The sequence below is a fragment of the Chelonia mydas genome, chromosome 17 (genome assembly GCF_015237465.2).
Source record: "Chelonia mydas isolate rCheMyd1 chromosome 17, rCheMyd1.pri.v2, whole genome shotgun sequence".
NCBI classification, from domain to species: Eukaryota; Metazoa; Chordata; order Testudines; family Cheloniidae; genus Chelonia; species Chelonia mydas.
This window is the reverse complement of record NC_051257.2, coordinates 10625592-10645444: the sequence shown is the minus strand read 5'-3', so window position 1 is coordinate 10645444 and position 19853 is coordinate 10625592. Positions and strand designations below refer to the sequence as shown.

General features: G+C 43.3%; 1 protein-coding gene across 9 annotated transcripts in view; it reads right to left on the bottom strand.

The window, feature by feature from the left end:
- RAP1GAP2 (RAP1 GTPase activating protein 2) overlaps positions 1-19853 on the bottom strand; it is a 293053-nt gene that overhangs the window by 19510 nt on the left and 253690 nt on the right. For all 9 annotated transcript variants that reach the window (XM_043531454.1, XM_043531450.1, XM_043531453.1 and 6 more), the window contains 7 exons: positions 15955-16038; positions 13555-13655; positions 12097-12226; positions 10854-11009; positions 5499-5570; positions 3888-3974; positions 2923-3057 (listed from right to left, as the gene is read on the bottom strand). In XM_043531454.1, coding sequence (XP_043387389.1) covers positions 2923-3057; positions 3888-3974; positions 5499-5570; positions 10854-11009; positions 12097-12226; positions 13555-13655; positions 15955-16038 — 765 coding nt within the window. The remainder of the gene's footprint in view (positions 1-2922; positions 3058-3887; positions 3975-5498; positions 5571-10853; positions 11010-12096; positions 12227-13554; positions 13656-15954; positions 16039-19853) is intronic.

The window sequence follows — 19853 nt, the reverse complement described above, 5'->3', positions numbered from 1 at the left end:
AAGGAGGGAGGTTAGTGGGTTATAGATTGTTGCAATAAGCCATAAATCCAATGTCTCTATTCAGTCTGTGATTTTTAGTGTCTAGCAAAGTTATGAATTTAGGCTCCCAGGCTCGTCTTTTGTAGGTGTTGTGCAGGTTTCCTTTGAGAAGGAGGACAAAGATCAGATATAGTGTGATTGCTCTGTGAAGTGTTCTGGGTGCCCAACATGAGACACCGACATGTCTGTTAGCCTGATTACGACCCCGCTTTATATCATTTTTACATCTGGTGTAATTCTACTGCTCATGTATGCTGGGTACATGAAATCTGCTTTGCCCTCATGTAAATCAGGCATAGCTCCACTGTAGTCGAAAGAGTTACACAAGTGTAAAAACAGCACAACTGGGATTAAAATTAGGCCCAAATTTCTTAAAATGAACATTTTAAAGGGATGAGCTGGAAGGACCACTGTCACATGCCATAATTCCGTAGTCTCTGGTAGCCATTATCGCTTACTTTGCCATACCAACAAAAAAATTTTGAGTATAAACAGGTTGAAGAAACACACCTAAAAGTCTAAAACCTCAGGCAGTGAAAACTGTTTGAAGAGCTTGAAAATCACAGACTAGCCTGGGAGCAGCTACATATGGTTTCGCTTTCATCTTCCTCTCTCCTTTTCCTCTCCCTCAGAAGCTGCTAGAAACAGGGTTGTGGCCTTCAGGAAATGAGCTGTAGCAATGAGGGAGATGAATAAAAGTTCCGGGATATCAGCCCTGTTCAGCAAGCCATATGTTTCTGAACAGCAACCAGGAAAACATCCAGCTTCCAGATATCCCACAGGACGTGCTGGGGGCTGGAGAGAGACTCTCTGTGTTTTATTAGAACAACCCAGCCAGTGGCTGGAATCAGATTGTCAACTGTGTGACCTACTGACTCGGCCATTTGGCAGCCTCCACTTGCTTTGGGTACCCGCTTGGCAGCTTTCTGCTACAAATACAATACTCTCCCCACCCAGGCCTGCCTGCATTCTCTGTGCCACAGTGATGGCAAGACTGGCACATAGAGACACGGCTAGACCAACTAACAAAGAAAGGATTTTTGGATAAACAGCCTGAGTTTAACCTGATTTAAGACCTTCTTTCTGATCCATCAAACAGACAAGACCTGCTGTCCAAGGGACAGCCCCAAACCTTGCAGAAGGGTTGGAAGGACTGACACCTGCCAGAGCTTGAAGATGGAGTTGGGGTAAGCTACATAGCATGCATGTAGGTTCTTTTATTATTGTTAATATGTTTTCTCTGTAATGCTTTTATCTTAAGAACAAATGCGCTTGCTTAGAAAGAGCTGTGTGGGAACTCAAAACTGTTGGCAATTAACGCTGTTCATAACCTCTGGAGAGGAAGCAGAGATGCTGGCCTTTTAGGCAGTCTGAGGCTATCACAATGCAGGCAGGCAGGGAACTGTGAAGCCTGGAAAAACCCCAGTCAGGAGGGAGGGAAATGTGGATGTCTGAAGAGCCGGGAACCTAGAGCGGGTGCCTTTGAGGGGGAATACTGGTGCAGTTGTCTTGGAACTATGACACTATCATATTCTGTAGTGCTTCTAATGTTGTGTTTTACTGCTTGTGAACAATGTCACAATGCAGTTGTTGTTTTTCTATATTCTGGACTCTGGCCAGGTCTACACCTTCACTGGCATAGTATATCAGCCAGGGGTGTGATGAGATGTGATCCCTGACAGACATAGCTGTGCTGGCAAAAACCCCTACTTTAGACTCTATTTACCCCTAGTTTAGACTCTTATTTCCTCGGGGAGGCTGGAATAAACGATATCAACAAAAGCACAGGTTTGCCAGCATGAGCTGCGTCCACACTAGCAGTGTTTTGCCGGAAGAGTTTACAGGTATAGCTGTACCGGTGATGCCTGGCCTCATATTTATACATACAAACGCTTCCTGCCACGCTTTCTTTTCTTTCACTGTGGAGCTTGTCCAAGAGCTACCACTCTTTTTAGACAGCCTCCTTTCTTTAGGGACTTCCCCAAAGCGCTGAGTACATTTCTGTTCCACCATGGTTAGGAATCCAGCTCTGCCAGGCAATGAATCCCTTGAGGGGTCACTGTATTCTCTTCCCTCGCTTTTCTTTAGACTTTTGCATTTTCTCCTTCCCCCATTCTCTCCTTAGGCATTTATACCAGACTCGTCGCCGGGGTAACTGAAGCCCCTTTCCTACTCTCATCTCCAAATATACCCATCTCTCATCTTGTTTCCTATATTAAAAACAGCAACCACCACCTGTTAGTCCTGTTGTCAGGCCACCCGTTTACTTCACCAGCTCAGAAGCATCATCTTAGGAAGTGTCTCCTCTCTCAGCACAATGACTAGCTTCTGAGCAGAGACACAGCCCAGCAGCATATGGCAATGTGGTGAAAGCATCGGCTGACAAAAGCAGTCCTGAAGGTTGGGGAGCAGCCTATGAGACATCTCTTGCGGCTAGTAAGGCCACAAGGGGTATTTGTCACAGAGGTCTGAGCGTTCGCCCTGAGTACTACAGGCATTATTTCAAGAGGGCGTGAACAGTAATGGACAGTGGCAGGTGAAGGAATTATCAAATGCTCTGGAGGAGGGATTCCTTGATACAGGCCCTGATCCAGCAAAACACTTAAGCGTGTACTTAATTTTAAGCACGTGAGCATTCCCACTGACTTCCATTGAGTTATTCATGTGTTTTAAGTTAAGCATGTTCTAAAAGTACTTGGCTGGATTGGGACCTTTTGCAAAAAGCTCTTCTACCTGATCCCCAGGTCTTGCTTTGAAGCCAAACCCCTTTTCCCAAAAGCCACTCTTGGGATCAGATTGGGTTCCCTGATCTTTCGTTATTCTGGGGCTCACTGGACCATAGCCCGTCCTATCTACAGCAATAGGTAAGAGGATTTTCTTTACCTTAAATGATTCCAAGAAACCTCCATGACCTCCATTCTCAAGCTTATCTTCCTCTGGCCCCAGCCCTAACATTGCCTGTGTGTGTGTATGGAGCTCATCATGGAGATTGTCCAGCAATGCAGCTCGTGTCCGGTCCTGAAAGAATAAAAAGGGACATAGTTCGTGGTGTGTGAATTGGTTTGACAGCCTCTTGGTGCAGAGGAACAAGGTAACATGAGTGCAACAATGGCTCCGTGGGGTCAAAACAATCTTCTCAGTCCAGGACATTCAGGCAATCAGCCTCTTATTGCAACAGCATGAGAATGTGACTACGAATTGCCTAGACAGCAAAATACAGTGGCTCTTCCACTGATTGCCTTGATGTGCAGATCCAGCTCAATAATAAAGTCTAGGTCAAATAGATTCTGGAGGACATTCATAGACATTAATACAGTAGCACAGCATGTAACCCCTCTGCCTTCCTGATAGAAGACGCAGGACCAGCTTCTATTGTCACCCAGACAACGTGGTCTAAATTGGGGCCCACACTGCATTATGTCATGGCAGCGGAGAACTGAGGGACACACATTCGGCCATATAAAAAAGATGCGGGGAGGGGAGACAGGTTGTGAACGTGTGAGACTTGTACCACATAGAAGGTAAAAAGTTGGGGGGGACATGTTCCCATCATCCCCCACACCAGTGGTTTGCACCTATGCAGAGGGTCACTTTCAAAATTTCCCTTAATTAAGGAGGTACTTGGTGAGGGATGAGGTTCTACTTCCCTAAGGAAAATTTTGACCTAGAAATTGCACTGGGGACATGGCAGCTGAGGAAGATGAATAGGTAAGAACTTCCTCCATTCATACGCCAGTTGCTTCTAGCCTTACTCTGTCTTTGTGACTGGCCCAAAAGAGAGGACAGTGGTGTGGGAGAGATTGGGGAAGAGGCAGGAGAAAGACAGAGAAAATATTTACTCTCCTTACCTCCAGCTTTGCAAACTTGTCAGATTTGCAGCAAGCATTTTCAGCATTGATAAGTTTGGTAAGCAGGAACTCCCTGAACTCTGTGTTCTAGAAAGGGAGAAGTGAAGCAAGGTTGGTAAATCAAAACCATTTAAATACTCTTAGCTAAACCATCCATAATCCTCCATGCCAGCAAATACATCTCAACACGTCACATCCTGGACACTTCAGCATTAGTGACATGTTACAAATCCATTGCAAAGGTCCATCCTGCTTTACTTTTTTTTCCCTGTATTTGATCAGAGACCTAACCAAATGAGCATTCCTTCCAGCATGGGTGAAGACAAAGTGGGGAGGAGGTATCTAATAATAACCACCCTCTTAAAGGAACAGCCACAATTTCTTTAGGTCTCATCTGAAAGAAAACACCTTCAGCACTGCAGTGTGGCCTAGTGGATAGAGCACTGGGTTAGACCTCAGGAGACATGGATTCTAGTCCTGGCTCTGCCACTGGTTTCCTGAGTGATCTTGAGCAAATCACTTTACCTCTTTGTGCCTCAGTTTTCCCATCTGGAAACTGGGGACAAGGATACTGATCTACTTTGTAAAGCGCTTTGAAATTTACTGATGAAAAGTGATATATAAGAGCTAGGCATTATTAATAATATGCTGGGCGTTAGTTCATTCAAGACTCAGAGGGAAGAGTGCAAAGTGCATCACCTCTTGACTAAACACAAGCATTCATTTTATTTTCAAAAGGATGTGCGACTGGAGGGAAATTCACCACTGTGCAGGGGGTCAGTACAAGGTCCAATACATGCAATTAAATCCAATTTAACCCCTATTTTGAAGGCTTAAATGGATCCCTTGTGCCTTGTGCTGATCTTCTACACAGAGACTAATTTCACTGTCAATTTAGTCACACACACACACACAGCCTTTATATTAAGAGTTTCCTTAAAAATAGGATATGCTCATGTAAAAAAAATATTTTAAATATGTGTCTGGTTTTATGTACACAGAGATACTGCTATAGTGTGGGATACATTATAGATCATATTGAATTAGGAAATTAAACATACAGTACATCTAAATTAATTTGTTTTTCTTTATAACAATATTTGTGGGTGAGTTCATGTCTCATGACAATGAAGGCTAAATAGCAATGACTAGAGCAGGCCCTGGTTCAAGCTGCTCCAAACAGCTCTGCCAATGCACTTTCTTCCATCCTAACCCTCCAACAGCTGCAGAATTCTGCTCCTTGGCATCTTTTGTACAGAGAATTGTGCCAAATTATGTGTTGGCTTGTACTACATTGAGAACCTCCCACCAAATAATTTTCATTTGCAACTCAGGATTTTGCCCAGATCCTTAGAGGTCAAAGGTTAATAATTCACTGTTCCACTGAATTGCCTAGATCCAGCACCTGTATCAGCCAAATCAGCTAGTATAACTCAGCATCGTTTCGCTCACTGATCGATCTATACCAGCTGAGGATCTGGCCCTATAGTTTTACTCTAGCTCTGACCTCAATCCTACTATATTTTACATAATAAACAGGTGCATTCTGAGACAATTTGGGTAGATATTGTTTTTTTAAAAACCTACTTCGTTGTGCTTTCCATTTCTTACTTTTTGAAATACTGGTGGGCTTGGCAGAGAAGGACCAAACGAAGGGACATCTTCCCGGGCAGTGACCGACACCTATTAGAACCAAAAGAAAGCAAGAATATATGAGTTACCCGAGCGCACAGGTGCAGCAACAATATATTCGCAATGCCCAAAGTATTCATTTCTCTTGAAGTACCTCGGCAGCAATCCAGGCAAGGCTGCTAGCAAGATTCCTTATAACACAGAGGTGCTCCAAGGCATACCTTCATTAAATGCATTGTATCCGTTTACAGCTCAGCCTACGCAAGAGGCACAAGGCTATAATGGAGAGAAGCAGAATGGTGGGGAGTCAGGAGACCTGGGTCCTGTGCCCAGCTCTGCCCCGATCTGCTGTGTGAACGTGGGCAAGCCTCTCTGCCTTTTTCGCCCTTATCTCTTTAGCCTGTAAACTCTTTGGGCTCAGGGTAAGCTCTTACACTGTGGGTATGTGCTACGCCTGCCATAACAGGACTCTGGTTCTCAACAGCAAGCCTCTAGGTGCCGCTGTAATACAAATCATACACAGTAATAAACTCCTCTTACAAAGAAGCAGAAGTCAAATCCCCATTCTGAGACTGAATTCCACTTGTACTGAAGACTCACTGGATAGAACAGAGTGTTTAGGCCAGTGGCATCGCTAGGAGACCTGGGTCTAATTCCTGAGTCCCCTAGGTCCCACTGCCTTATTACACTAATCCCAGTCATCTCACTGATGTCTTGTGCCTGCCCCCTTCTATTTGTCATAATCACTTATTCTTTGGGTGTAAACTCTTTGGAGGCCTGGACAGAGTCCAGCACAAATGAGGCCCTGATCCCTGACTGGGGCCTGTCGGTGTGATCACAGTGCAAACAATAAAGAATTGATAATAACCCTGTCTCGGTGGTATGCAATGTTAACACCTGCTCTGCTAGTGTACCCCTGCCCTAATCAACACACGTAGAGGGCTGTGCGAGATTCTAGTCTGCTCCCGGTCACAAGCAACACACACTGTACCCTCAAAATGTGTGAACAGGCTAATGTACCAAGCTGGCTGATCATTTTAGCTCTCCATCTGACAAGTAAGTTGACGTTGCTTGGTCAATAGACCACCTGCCCCTTTAATTCTCTGGCCGGCTACTGATGTCTGCAGTGCTCTGGCAGGCAGCCAGCTCGTTAGAAGAGTTAAACAGGGCATAAAGATGGATGCTAGTAAATTTCAGGGCAGATTTGCCATCAAATTGGAAGGGGCTCTTTGGAAATGGGGAAAAAAGAAAGTAAGACTATAATAAATCCTGCTTTGCTACTTCCAGACCTGCAGTCACTGAGGCAGAATAGCCTGCTAGAGCCTAATGTTGTGAAATTATGTTTCCATTCGGATGATTTAATTTGCGTGGCTGGCTTCTGTTGCAAAATGTCCCTTTCAGTTCTAATATATTTAACTCTTCAATGTTAAAAGCCAAAGAAAACCATCTGCTTAGCCAAGAAGCGTAAAGAGAGACGCGTGCAGGAACACGCAGCTCAGTGCACACGGCAAGTGTCCTTTTGACCTTTTGATCACAATTTGGATGCGTGTGCAGAAAACGAAAGGAACTGACAGTCCCTAGCGGGTGGGGTGGGGTGGGATGGGATGGGATGGAAACTATATTGCTTGCTATGCAGAAGTTGTTGTAATAGTTAGACACGTCCGTTAAGAGCCTGAAGGCTAGGAAGACATGAAAAGTGAAGCATTTACACTCTCAGGCAGGGTGGGTTCACCTGTAAGTTCACCGGCATGAAAGTGTTGGGCCACAACAGTATTGGACATCGACTGCCAAAACTAGGGGGACTTGCACTCATTTCGTCTGACTTCCACACCACAGCAAGTACCAGGGCTGCAATGGCAGGGTTCTTTTTTGAGCAGTTCCCATCGTGGGCAGTTCTAACACAGTTCTCCGTAAGGATCCACTCTGAAGCTCAGTGAAGTCAACGGAAAGGCCCTAACAGAGGTACTGAAGTCCCTCTGTATTTGAGAGGTATGAAGCGACAAGACTAGTTGTGAGGAATATAAAGTGAATTCTTTAATGAGGCTGCCAGACATAAACAGATCCTGTGGTTTGTTCTGACTCTCTAGCTCCCGGATTGTCTAACACAGCCTCTGTGGCCTAGCAACACCACCCAGGGTTTCTCTGGAAGAGACTCCATGAAACATTCTAGCTACAGGCTCAGGACTCTTTCTAGAACTACCGTGTCTCAGCACAATTCCAGCAATGGGCCACGTCTTTGTAATAATCTTGTTGCAAGTTTCTTGTTCTCTGAATGGAAAACTCACAGGTTCCATTGTAACCGTACCAGTCATATCACCTTCACAAGCACAAAAGTTTACCCAGGGGCGGCAGGTTTGTAGAAATTTTGGTGGTGCCCAGAACACCCAGAACCCGCCCGCAAACTCCCCACCTAAGGCTCTGGGAGGGGATCTGGGGTTCAGGCGAGTGGGGTACACAAGGGGGTGGGGATGCAGGCTCTGAGAGGGAGTTTGGGTGCAGGAGTGAGAGGGGTTGGGCTCTGGGAGGGAGTTTGGTGGGGGACGGGGTCTGGGGTGCAGGCTCTGGGCTGGGGCAGGGGATTGGGGTGCAGGAGGGGTGCAGGGTACAGGCCCTGGGAGGGAATTTGGGTACAGAAGGGGTGAGAGGTCGGGCTCTGGGAGGGAGTTTGGGTGGGGGAGGGGGTCTGGAGTGCAGGCTCTGGGAACGAGTTTGGGTGCTGGGTGCAGACTCTTGGCAGGGGTGCAGGCTCTGGGAGGGAGTTTGGGGACAAAAGTGCAGGGGAGGGTGAGAGTGCACGAGGGAGTTAGGGGGAGGGGGTGCGGGGTGCAGGCTCTGGGAGGGGGTGCGGGGTGCAGGAGGAAATTTGGGGGCCGAAGGATGTGTTTGCGGAGGGGGTGTGGGTGCAGGCTCTGGAAGTGGATGGGGGTAGGTTCGATGCTTACCTGAGGCACCCCCTCCAGCAGCGGCTTTTAGGCGGGGCAGGCCGGGGGGGTCTCCTCATGCTGCTGTCTCCAGGCACCGCCCCTGCAGCTTCCCATTGGCCGCAGGGGCATTTGGGGCAGGGGCAGCGAGCAGCGGCACAACCCCCCTCACACGGGCTGCAAGGACCTGCCGGCAGCCTCGTGGAACAAGCGCGCAGGAAGCCGCTCAGCCCCGCTGCGCTGCTGGGTGGTGACGGGAGCCCCCGGGCTGTTTTAAATCGCCGGGGAGCGGGCCAGGGGAAGCGCGGGGGGAGTGTGTGTGGGGCGGGGGAGGTGGGAAACTTTGCTGGAGCTGGGCCCCTGGGACAGGAATATTCGTGGTGCCCAGGCACCACGGGCCCATAGAACTCACCGCCCGTGAGTTTACCAAAAGGCTTAAGCAAAGGTTACTCTAGATCACAGCCTTAGAGATATACCCATTCCCAAGGCTAATCATTTATTCCTGCATTAAATACATTAATTTTATGGTTAATTGTATGTAGCTTTTAATTAGTTTTCATATGAGTTCTATTTTTGTTCACGGCTTCAAGTAATGTATTTTCAATTTTAAAAACGATACCTTACATTCTCTCTTAATAGTTATCAGAGAAAATATATATACACACACATTTTTATTCTGTGTACATTTGAGCACTGTGTACAGAAGGCTATAAAATGTTCTACAGCAAATTAAAAAATTAAATAGCGTACTAAGTTACTAAGTTAATATCTAAGTACTAAGTTAATATCTTCCACTTAGAATTAGTATACTATTAGTGTTAAAACACTTAGGTACTAGACATTTTTGTATACATTTAAATATATAATAATGGTTATATATAACATTTTTGTACCGTAACTTGTCTACATAATTTGTTGGGGAAGAGTAAACATGGTTTTTGTGAAGGGAAATCATGCCTCACCAATCTACTAGAATCCTTTGAGGGAGTCAACAAGCATGTAGACAAGGGGGATCCTTGTCATTGCAGACAGTTCTCTGAAAACATCCACTCAATGTGCAGTGGCAGTAAAAAAAGCGACCAGAATGTTGGGAACCATTAAGAAAGGGATAGATAAGAAGACAGAAAATATCATATTGCCTCTATATAAATCCATGATATGCCCACATTTTGCATACTGCCTGCAGATGTGGTCACCCGATCGCTAAAAAAAGATATATTGGAATTGGAAAAGGTTCAGAAAAGGGCAACAAAAATGATTAGGGGTGTGGAATGACTGCCGTATAAGGAGAGATTAATAAGACTGGAACTTTTCAGCTTGGAAAAGAGACAACTAAAGGGGGATATGATAGAGGTCTATAAAATCATGACTGGGGTAGAGAAAGTAAATAAGGAAGTGTTATTTACTCCTTCTCACAACACAGGAACTAGGGGCTACCAAATGAAATTAATAGGCAGCAGGTTTAAAACAAACCAAAGGAAGTATTTTTTCACAAAGTGCACAGTCAACATGTGGAACTCCTTGCCATATGATGTTGTGAAGGCCAAGACTATAACAGGGTTCAAAAAAGAACTAGATACATTCATGGAGGATCGGTCCATAAATGGCTATTAGCCAGGATGGGCAGGGATGGTGTCCCAAGCCTCTGTTTGCCAGAAGCTGAGACTAGGCGACAGGGGATGGATCACTTGATCTCCTGTTCTGTTCACTCCCTCTGGGGCACCTGGCACTGGCCACTGTTGGTAGACAAGACACTGGGCTAGATGGACCTTTCGTCTGACCCAGTATGGCCATTTTTATGTCAACTATTTGTGTGTATACACAGTATACACACAAATATGAAATATACGTAAACAACCCACAAAAAGGTAAATAGTTTGTGAACTACTTATTTATTGTCCATAAATCTGAGGCATATGCCAGACTGACATATCTCAAACGAATCATGACTTTATTGCAGCAAGGATTAATTGTTGATTGTCATGGCTGTCTCTTTTCAGGTAGAGGAAAGTAAGCAAGTGCTTAAACTTTAAGCATGTACTTAATTTCCATATGCTTTAAATTAAGTGAGTGCTTTTCCTTAGTATTGACAGTATACAAGATATTTCCTATAGTCAATAAAAGAAGTAGTAGGGGATACTGTATACTCCCATTGACTTCAGTGGGTTTTTGATCGGGCCCATAGCAAGGTTCAAAGATTTACATTCATAGTTAGCTTTATGTATTGTGAGTCATCTTAATCACAGTACATAAAATTAAGCACTCAACAGTCTTTGCAGCATTGGGTCCCTAATCTATTTATCCAAGTTAAAACTGGTAAGTTTTTAAGGGTGACAACTGCACATCCATTGTCAGATCTCAGGTGGACTCGCAGAACCAAAATTCAGCAGTTTAACTTTCAGAATCCTCTTACCTTGTAGGATTCATTGTCTGTTTCAGGGCTCTCCACTTGCACAACAATGTATGCATGCAGGAAATTTGAAGCAATCATGTCTGGGACAAATGGAGTGTTTTCTTCTTGAAATATAATTGCCACTATATCGTTACCAATGTGTCTCTTTCTCTGGAGCTGAGTGGAAAGCGCAAATGTTCGATAGTTAAAATTAGGCATTCACATGTCTCCTGAAAACAAATATCCACTTTGCATGAGCAATTACTTCGACCAAAATTTTCAAACTTGGGTGCCCGAAGCTAGACCTAATGACAGAGTGGGTTCTCAGTCACCTGAAGTCTTTAAATCAAGACTGAATATCTTTCTCAGAGGCTATTGCTCAAATAGAAGTTATGGGCTAAATATAGAAATTATTGGGTGAGGTTCTGTAGCCTTTATTATGCAGAAGGTCAGACTAGATGTTCATAATCGTCCCTTCTGGCCTTAAAATCTATTCATTTAATTCCCTAAATCATATTTAGGCCCCTAAATAAGTAGCCTGATTTGAAACTCAGCCTCCACTGCTCCCAACACCAATGACAATGAGGCTATTTCAGTGCCTAACTGTAGATTTAGGTATCAAACTTTAGGCACCCAAGACTGACAGTTGTGACATCGCTAATTACATTAGGTCAAAAACACGCAGGGATTTGTAGATTAAAATCAACACCTGTTAAATCTCTGTTGCTCAATATTAAAGGAAGATCACTTAGGCCTGATCTACCCACATTGTACCAGTTTAACCATACCAGTTAGGGGCCATGATGGTTTACCAAAATAATTATACTGGTACAACCTCTAATGTGGGCACAGATATACTCGTATAAAGGTGCCTATCCCAACATAACTTATTCCCCTTCCTGTTCAGGAATAAGCTATACTTTATACCAGTGTAACTTCAGCCACACTAGTGGGTTTGTGCCATTTTAACTAGAACATAGTTAAAGGGGTACAGCTCTGTATGTAGACAAAGCCGTAACTTCCTTAACCATACCAGTCTCAAAGGGCTTGAATTTAGGGACTATAAAACCACGCTGTTTAAATTGTTCTAGGTAGCACAGACAAACGTAAAAGGTGCCTACTGGAAATGAAAGTACAGTTTTTCATTCATTACAGATACTCAATGTCCATTTAATAATTCCAAACTCATCTTCGGGTCTAATATTTAGCGTTTCCTTTCTGTTTAAAAGTTTCTCTTTAAAGCAAGGTTAGCTCTCTCTCTTACCTGTTGTGCATCTCCTTCAGTAAAAGGCAACTTTGTGGAGACATGAAACATAATCTCTCTGTCCCTGAACACAGTGTACACAGACTCGGTACCAGTCTGACCATGCATTACATCCAGACCCCCTCGGAAACTAGAAATAAAAGAAAACGTTGGAAAGAACTGAATAAATACTAACAGAACATTGACCCAAGGCTATAGCTTGTTAAATTATTTAATGATACAGACAACTATCTCCTGTATGCATATATAATTAGCTAGTTAGTGAGACAGACAACTAACTCATGTATCCACATATAGTTAGTTATTGTTGTTATAAATAATTAGCTGGTATATATTTAGCAAGTATAATTATTAGTAATCTGGAGCTCAGGATATGTGTTAGCTTAATTTTCAGTGGTTTGGAGCTCAGAGAAGCATCTGACACCAGATCTTTACCCAAATTATCTGAAATTTTCAAGCCTACAAAACAGCCTTTCTTTGGGTATTTAATCATTTCCAGCCCTAGTCTCAGGCCAAACCTGGAAGCCCCAAACTGTGTGAAAGCAGAAGGGGAAGACAAATTATCAGAATGTTTCAGAAACTTAAAAGAAAAAAAAGGGACAAAGCTAGTAGTAAAAATTAGTGGAAGTTTGGTTGGGTTCAGTCTCCATGGGCTACTCAGTCTTTAGTTTCCTTGCAGAGACAGCCAACAAGACTGATAATTTATTCCAGTTCTGGTAGTGTGATGTGGACATCTACCCGCTAGGAAATAGCCATTGAGGCATGATCCTGCAATCTTTATGCATGCAAAACTCCTGTTGAAGGAAACAGGAGTCTATTGGAGAAGGTTTGACCTCTTGAGTAGCCTCAGGGCTGCTCTAATGTGCACCCAAGCTACAATTAGACACAAGGGGCCATTATGACAGCAGAGGTGTTCCAACCAGGCCCTTTTCCCCAGACATGCCCTATGACAGGTACTGCGGGCCAGTGGCATGTGACTTGCTATGTCAGATTTATACTACCTGGAGATTCTTCCTTACAAGTGAAGCCAGTTTCACATCCCTTTCACAATGATGGCGCAGAGCAAAAGGACAGGGATGATCATCTGATACCATGATCAGATGTGTTTTGTACAAGTTCTGCAAATTCATTCTAGGTTTGCAACACACTTAAGATAAATACACGAGACCATGCTGGGTGTGTTCTCCATACGGGGTTAGTTTCATTTATGACTGAAATGAAACTAGATGTTTTAAAACAAAGGAAAGCAAATTTGCTACTCTTTTTTTGTTTGCCCTTCTGACCCCTTGAGTAGCTCCCCAGGTTTTGAAAGAATAGCCACAGTTGCATTTGTTTCTGGTTTGTACAACACAGTCCAGCAATGAAGTGACTTCTGTTTCTAAGCTACTGGATGAGTTTACACCTTAAGGGGTCTTTTGTTACATTTATTTAGAAAACAGTTTCCTTTATTTTCCTCACCCTTTGAAATCCTGGAGTGTTATGGTTTCCCCTAGCAAACTCAAGAAGTTCTTGAAAGCAGAGCTCTCTTCATTATTCCCAAACAACTCTTCCTCTAAAGTCTGCAAAATACATCAACAAGTAAAGTAAAAAACTCAGGCTAGTTTTCACTCTAAGGATGCAGGGACCAAACTGGAAGTTTAAAGACACATTAAAACCAGAGATGGATGGTGTAATAAAAGTTGAGACACCAGCACTCCCAGATGTCAGGCCTTTGTTACTCAGGATGGGCCTGATTCTGATATTACTTTCATCCACATAAATCAGGGGTAACTCCACTGCAGTCAACGGAGTAACTCTGGTGTAAACCCAGATCAGAATCAGGCTCAGGGAGCACAATCTCCACCTAGCAAAGTAACTTAAACGAGCATACTGTGGTGGGGTATGTAGGCTGTGCCTACTGGACGCAGTATGGAGAGAATTAATACTCTCTCTGAGCAGAGAAGCTACCACAGGTATCAGCCTTCGGGAGCTGGAAGAAATTACTCTGTTAAGAGGGACAATGAAAGAAATGAATGCATGGGACTCTGAGAACTGGGCTGGTTGTGGGGAGATGTAATAAGGGGATGCTATACTGCTTATGAGAGCTCTTTTTTGCCTCTATTTCTTTGGGTATTTTTCCTCAGAACTAGAGTTTGTCGGGAAATTTCCAACACAACATTTTTTCATCGGAAAAACTCAATTCATCAAAACCAAACCTGTTTGCAAGAAAGGATCGGCTCTGACAAATCTCCCAGTTCCAACCAGTTTTTGAAAAAGTTCTCTCTCAAAAAACAAACCTCTTAAATAAAAACTAGCCACATGGCAATAACAGACAGGTACGTGAACGCACAGGTCAGGAAACAATGGAAGAGTCACTTTTCTTTGTTTCTCTCCTATTTGTGGCAGTCAGAAAAATGAATTTGCCCGCACATCGTGTTGGCTCAAGCAGTCAGCACTGATGGAAGCCTATGGACACTGATTCATCTTCCACTTTCTAAAGGAATCCCCAAAAAAGCAGGCTTGCCTGTCTTCAGAAATTAACCTGAATCAACTATGCTGCTGTTATCTATGCATGCTCTACTTCCACAGCATGCTGAAAGCCACTTGGCTGGAGTCACGTAGCATAGAAGTATCAGGCAGAGGAACAGACCATGGTATGATTAGAAACATCTGACATGGGGGTGAAGTCTGCAGAAGTTTCTAATCGACAATCTAACATTTATACTGCCCCTCATCCTTCAAGTGCAGGAATCACTTTTCCTAGCACTGAAATGCAATCCCCTTTGTAGGGGGGCCACGACAGTTGTTTGTTCCCACACTGCAGTATTAATGCTGCACAGGTCAGGAAGTGAGAAGTCCACCGTGTTCAGTTGAAACTGCAGGGGGATTTTAGGAAAGCACAATTCCAAAAGCTACCATATCACCCTCCTCAAAACCTACCTCGGCTGTGATGCCTTCAAACCTATCTCTGTTGTGATACCGTTCTGGCATTAGCTAGGCAAGCAACAAGACAAGCCTTTACTTTTTCTGCTAAACTCGTCCTTTTTGTTACCTCACGCTCCCTCTTTCCCATTTGTCTGTTTGTCCACCAGTCACATCCTCTCTGACACCTCAAGCATATGCTCCCTGGTGCAGGAACTAAGGCCAGATCCTCAAAGGTTTAGGTGCTTAACTCCCATTAAAATCAATGGGAGTTAGGTGCCTACATACATTTGAGGATCTGAGCCTTACTTCTTTGTTACTTGTCTATAGAGTGACTACTAGAATGGGGCCCTGATTCTTAATTTGGTCTTCTACATGCTATTGGAACATTGGAGTCTCAATCATCTCCCCTTTGGTATATTTCATGAGAAAGGGACTGTAATTATGATCTTTGCATTAGTTATTCAACACACAATACGATGAAATATAATTCAAATGCCTGTCAGAATAATATCTGCTAAATGAGAAGATTCATCTCGGTCTGTATTGCATATGCTAAGCACCTAGATTGATAAAAGTATTTTCAGTGAACACACATCTCCATAGTCTAAGTGTTCCAACAAAAATAGAACTGTTTGGCTGTCTAAACATACGTCTGACTAAAAAACACATGGCCACTAAAATGCATTTTCAAATTAATTTAGCTTGGGGTTTGATTTACATATTCATTTATTTTTGAATCATATCATTTATTAACGAGCAAGGAAAATGTGCAAGTAATAAGAAACATATTATTCGAATGAAAACAATACAACATAATTACAAGCGTTTAGAGGTGCCGAGCATAGTCAGTCCCCATTGACTTCAGCTAAAGTTTTGGGTGCACAGCATTTAAAAACCACACCCCCTAGCTACTTTCTAGAATATACTTAATGACAATACAATGGGGTTGCTTACCTGTTTAAACTCTTGATAAATCACACCAAATTTAAATGTGTTATTAACCTCATGCTCATCATAAGACACTATCATCTGGGATGCCTGGAATAAAACATCATTTGAATTATTTAATTCAGTAATTTGTAGAACCGGAGTCTAAAATGTTGCATAGATAAAAAATGGCATTAAGGAGAAGCACAATTTAGACTGGAATGGTAACGTCCCATTGGCAGGATAAATAAGTCTTCCATGTCTACACACCTCTGAATTCTTATTGGTCATTTATGTAGTGCCATACTTGTTTGTGGCTCAGTACCGTGGAGAGTCAGGGCCAAACAGATTAGAGGTCATTAGAGCTACGCAAATAATTAATTTTTTGATTGACTGGCTTAAAAAAAATTTTAAAACCCAAAAGTTTTGGGTAAAACCAGAACAAAATTTTTCGGCAAACCGTTTTGTTTTGGTACAGATCAAATGCTTTTGTTCAACCGGAAACAAAATGAATTGCTTCATCTTCACGCTTTAATTTTTTTTTTCAACAAAACTGAAATAAAATTTGAAAGCATAAAGTCATTGCAAATGGAAAAATCAAAACATTTCATTTCGAAAACAGCAAAACAAAACATTTCTGTATTCTCAGAATTTGCCTGGGCAGTGGTTGATGGAAATAATCCAGTGAATTTGACAGAAATTTGCAAAATGCACCCAGAATCTGCATTTTTTGGCCAAAAAAATTCCAGAGCAGTGGGAGAAACTGAACTGACACTTCCATAGAATGTAAGGGCCCAAATTTTCAACAGCACCCTCAAGTTTTTAGTGACCAGCTTCACATTTGTCCTCAGGCCAGTCCCAGCTGGAGTAAACCCACCTGAACTTCAATACACTACTTACACCAGCAGAAGATTTGGCCCATAAAGTCTGATCATGGAAGGTGCTGAGAAGCCACCTTCTTCCAATGAATCTGGATTTTAACTTCCCAAAAGTTCGGGGCTGTTTGGATGGGAGATTTTGGCGCTCTACTATTGGGTGAATTAGAGGTTCCTCCTGAGTGGCAGCATATGGAGCACCTTTGGGTTTTTTTTAAAGGTTTGCATGTTTTTTTAAATGAATAGCATTAAGAGGAGAGCACTCATCAAAGACATTCCTCTTAGTGAACTGTGCAATGGACGTTCTCAACTTCCAAACAACAACAAAGCAAGAATAAAATAATTTTGACCTTGGTTTACACCAAAAGGTGGTGAAAACGCCTTCTGACATACTCGGTCTCCAACATACAAGATACTTCAAAAATGAAGAATATGCTTTTAACTACCCAGTAAGAGGTTTCTATGGCAGCACAACTGCCTGAGTAGTGATAGGGAAACACAAATGGAATCCAGTTGCAAGATCTCTTCCGAAGAGCACATTTTGTTCCGCCCCACATCCGGAGGCAGGTCCTCAGCAGGTATAAATTGTCACAGCTCCATGGAGCTAGGCTGGCCCAAACCTGTATGGTACAGGCCATTTATTCATATTTTATACCAACTAAACCAGCTCAAATATTCAAAACCTGGACACAGGGCAGCCACACATATATCTGCCTGTTAGCCCTGTCCATGTGCCCCCACAGTAGTATAGTGTGTGTCTTTGTCCCCCTCTAATGGTTGATCCACATAAAAGGAGAAGAGCCGACTTCAGCTATCTGCTAATAGAATTATTCCTTTAGTTTAATCAATAGCGACTCAAACTTTCAGCATTAACAGTCTCCAGTTCATACGCTGCCAATGACCCAAGTGAGGTTATAGACGTATCTTCCCCCACACGCTTCACTGCCGCTTTTAAAAATGGCATTAATGTGGAGCTCCTGCCTAGAGGCTGAGATTTCCCAAAGACCCAAGAGAGTTAAGTGTCCAAAATCAAATGGGAGTTTAGTGCCTAACTCCCTTGGACTCCTTTTAAAACCTCAGCCATGTCAAATGACTGCCATTGCTGTTCTTCACAGGGAAGGAGGGGCATTTCACGGTCACTGGAGAATCACAGCCTGAGCCCCTCCAGTTTGTTTCGTGAATGTTCTAATAGTGGCTGTAAAAGAAGCAACATCCCTTTTTTCTCCCCTGCATGGGGCTTGCAAATACATCACTCCTTCAAGTCTGCCTCCTACCGAGGAGAGATTTATTGTTACAGGAGAGGCACAGTTCCCGGCAACTATGGTTTGTTTTGTTTTGTCTCATTTTATTCTCTTTTTAAAAAAAAAAAAAAGAGATGAAAAATAGGCCGCGTCATTAAAACACACTCTGAAATATAACCTTTGTGCTTCTTCAAGTGTCCTGCAATCATGACTGTGTCATTGAAGCTCAAAGGGGCCAAATTACTAATTGAAAAATTAGAGAGAGTGTTGAGAGAGCTCTCAGCAGCACAGAGAATTCTTTTGGACTAAAGTGGGTGTGAACTTAGAACTCGTAAGTGTCTCCTGGCTCACACACTACGCTGACAGCTCTGCATGAACCACCCGAATAAGATATTCCACCCCAAAATAGAACGAACTCCCTGCCTATGCATTTTTATAGTGGTTAAGTAGTTTTAGGGTCACACCACCTCTCGCGCACAGGCATAAATCTGATTTGAAGCTTGTGACAAGAATTTAATGACTCTCTAAGCGTATATTGTCACTGCAATTTTTTGTGGGCAACCTCATTCTCACCATTAAATGCCAGAATTTAACCCTAAATCAATGTCATCACTAGAGAGGTCCAGATCTATAGGGCTGCAACATCATCATTAGAAAGGGGCAACTCTCAAGGGGTTTTGCTTCAAAGCAGTTCAAATAAACATTTTCTATAGTTTTAACCCATGTGGGCTCTCAGATACAGAGTTTACCTTTAAGTTTTGGTTTCAAACAGACCCAAAAATCTCGAAGTGAGACTCACCAAGTTTCCCACTGATACCACATGAAACCCACTAGTTCCATATGATTTGGATACAACACCTCGAACTGGCCCCAGGTTTGCTCAAATCTGAGCCCAGATTAGCACAAAAGCTTTGTAAAATCCTTAGGGTATGTCTACACTGCAATGTGAACCCAAGGTTTGAACTCAGGCTCAAGCCTAACCCCCCTTCTAGCTACACACAAATCGTACTAAGCCAGGGCTTGGACCCAAGGTCCCACGATCCCATGGGGGTGGAGTGTCTGAGCCTGAGTCAAGCTGGGACTTAGGGTTCAAGTCCTATTGTTTTGCAGTGTAGACACAGACCCACTGGACTCATGCTCTGCAAGTCTTCCAGAAGTATTCCACAATCCCAGAGGCTGACTTTCTTTGTCCTCTGGACAGTCAAGTTTGCCGACCGTCAAGTTTTCCCACATTGCACCACAAACAAAGGGCTAGAGTGGCCACATTTTGGGAAGGCGCTAGGAAGTCTGGGATCTGGGTGGTTGGACGTCAGTCCTCATAATGCAGTGTAGATGCTGGAGCCCGAGGCTGGGACCTAGGGTTCAACCATTCCTAACCTGGGGTTACAAATGAGTGTAGATGCCTAAGCCCTATGTTAGCAAACACTGGGTTTGTTAACTCGAGTTCTACTAACTCGGGCTTATATTGCAGTGTAGACATTGCCTTCGTGAACTTTTCAAGGGATGTGATCTGAATCTGGCGCTTCTACTAAAACCCAAAACCATACCAGTTTCATGTAGTCACAGATCCACTAGCCAGCTATTTGCATGGCAATAATCATTACCCGTCACAATGACAAACTCTGTACGCTTCTTTTGGTGCACAGTTCAGTGTGTATAGACATTAATGCCAGAGTCATACCAAAAATTACATACCCTCTACAAATGAGATTTTGACACACTGACTCAAAAGTAGCATACAAATTAGAAAATGGGTTTCCCCCCATTAAACATCTTTTTGGTTTGCATGCAAGCAGCCAACAGCCTCCTT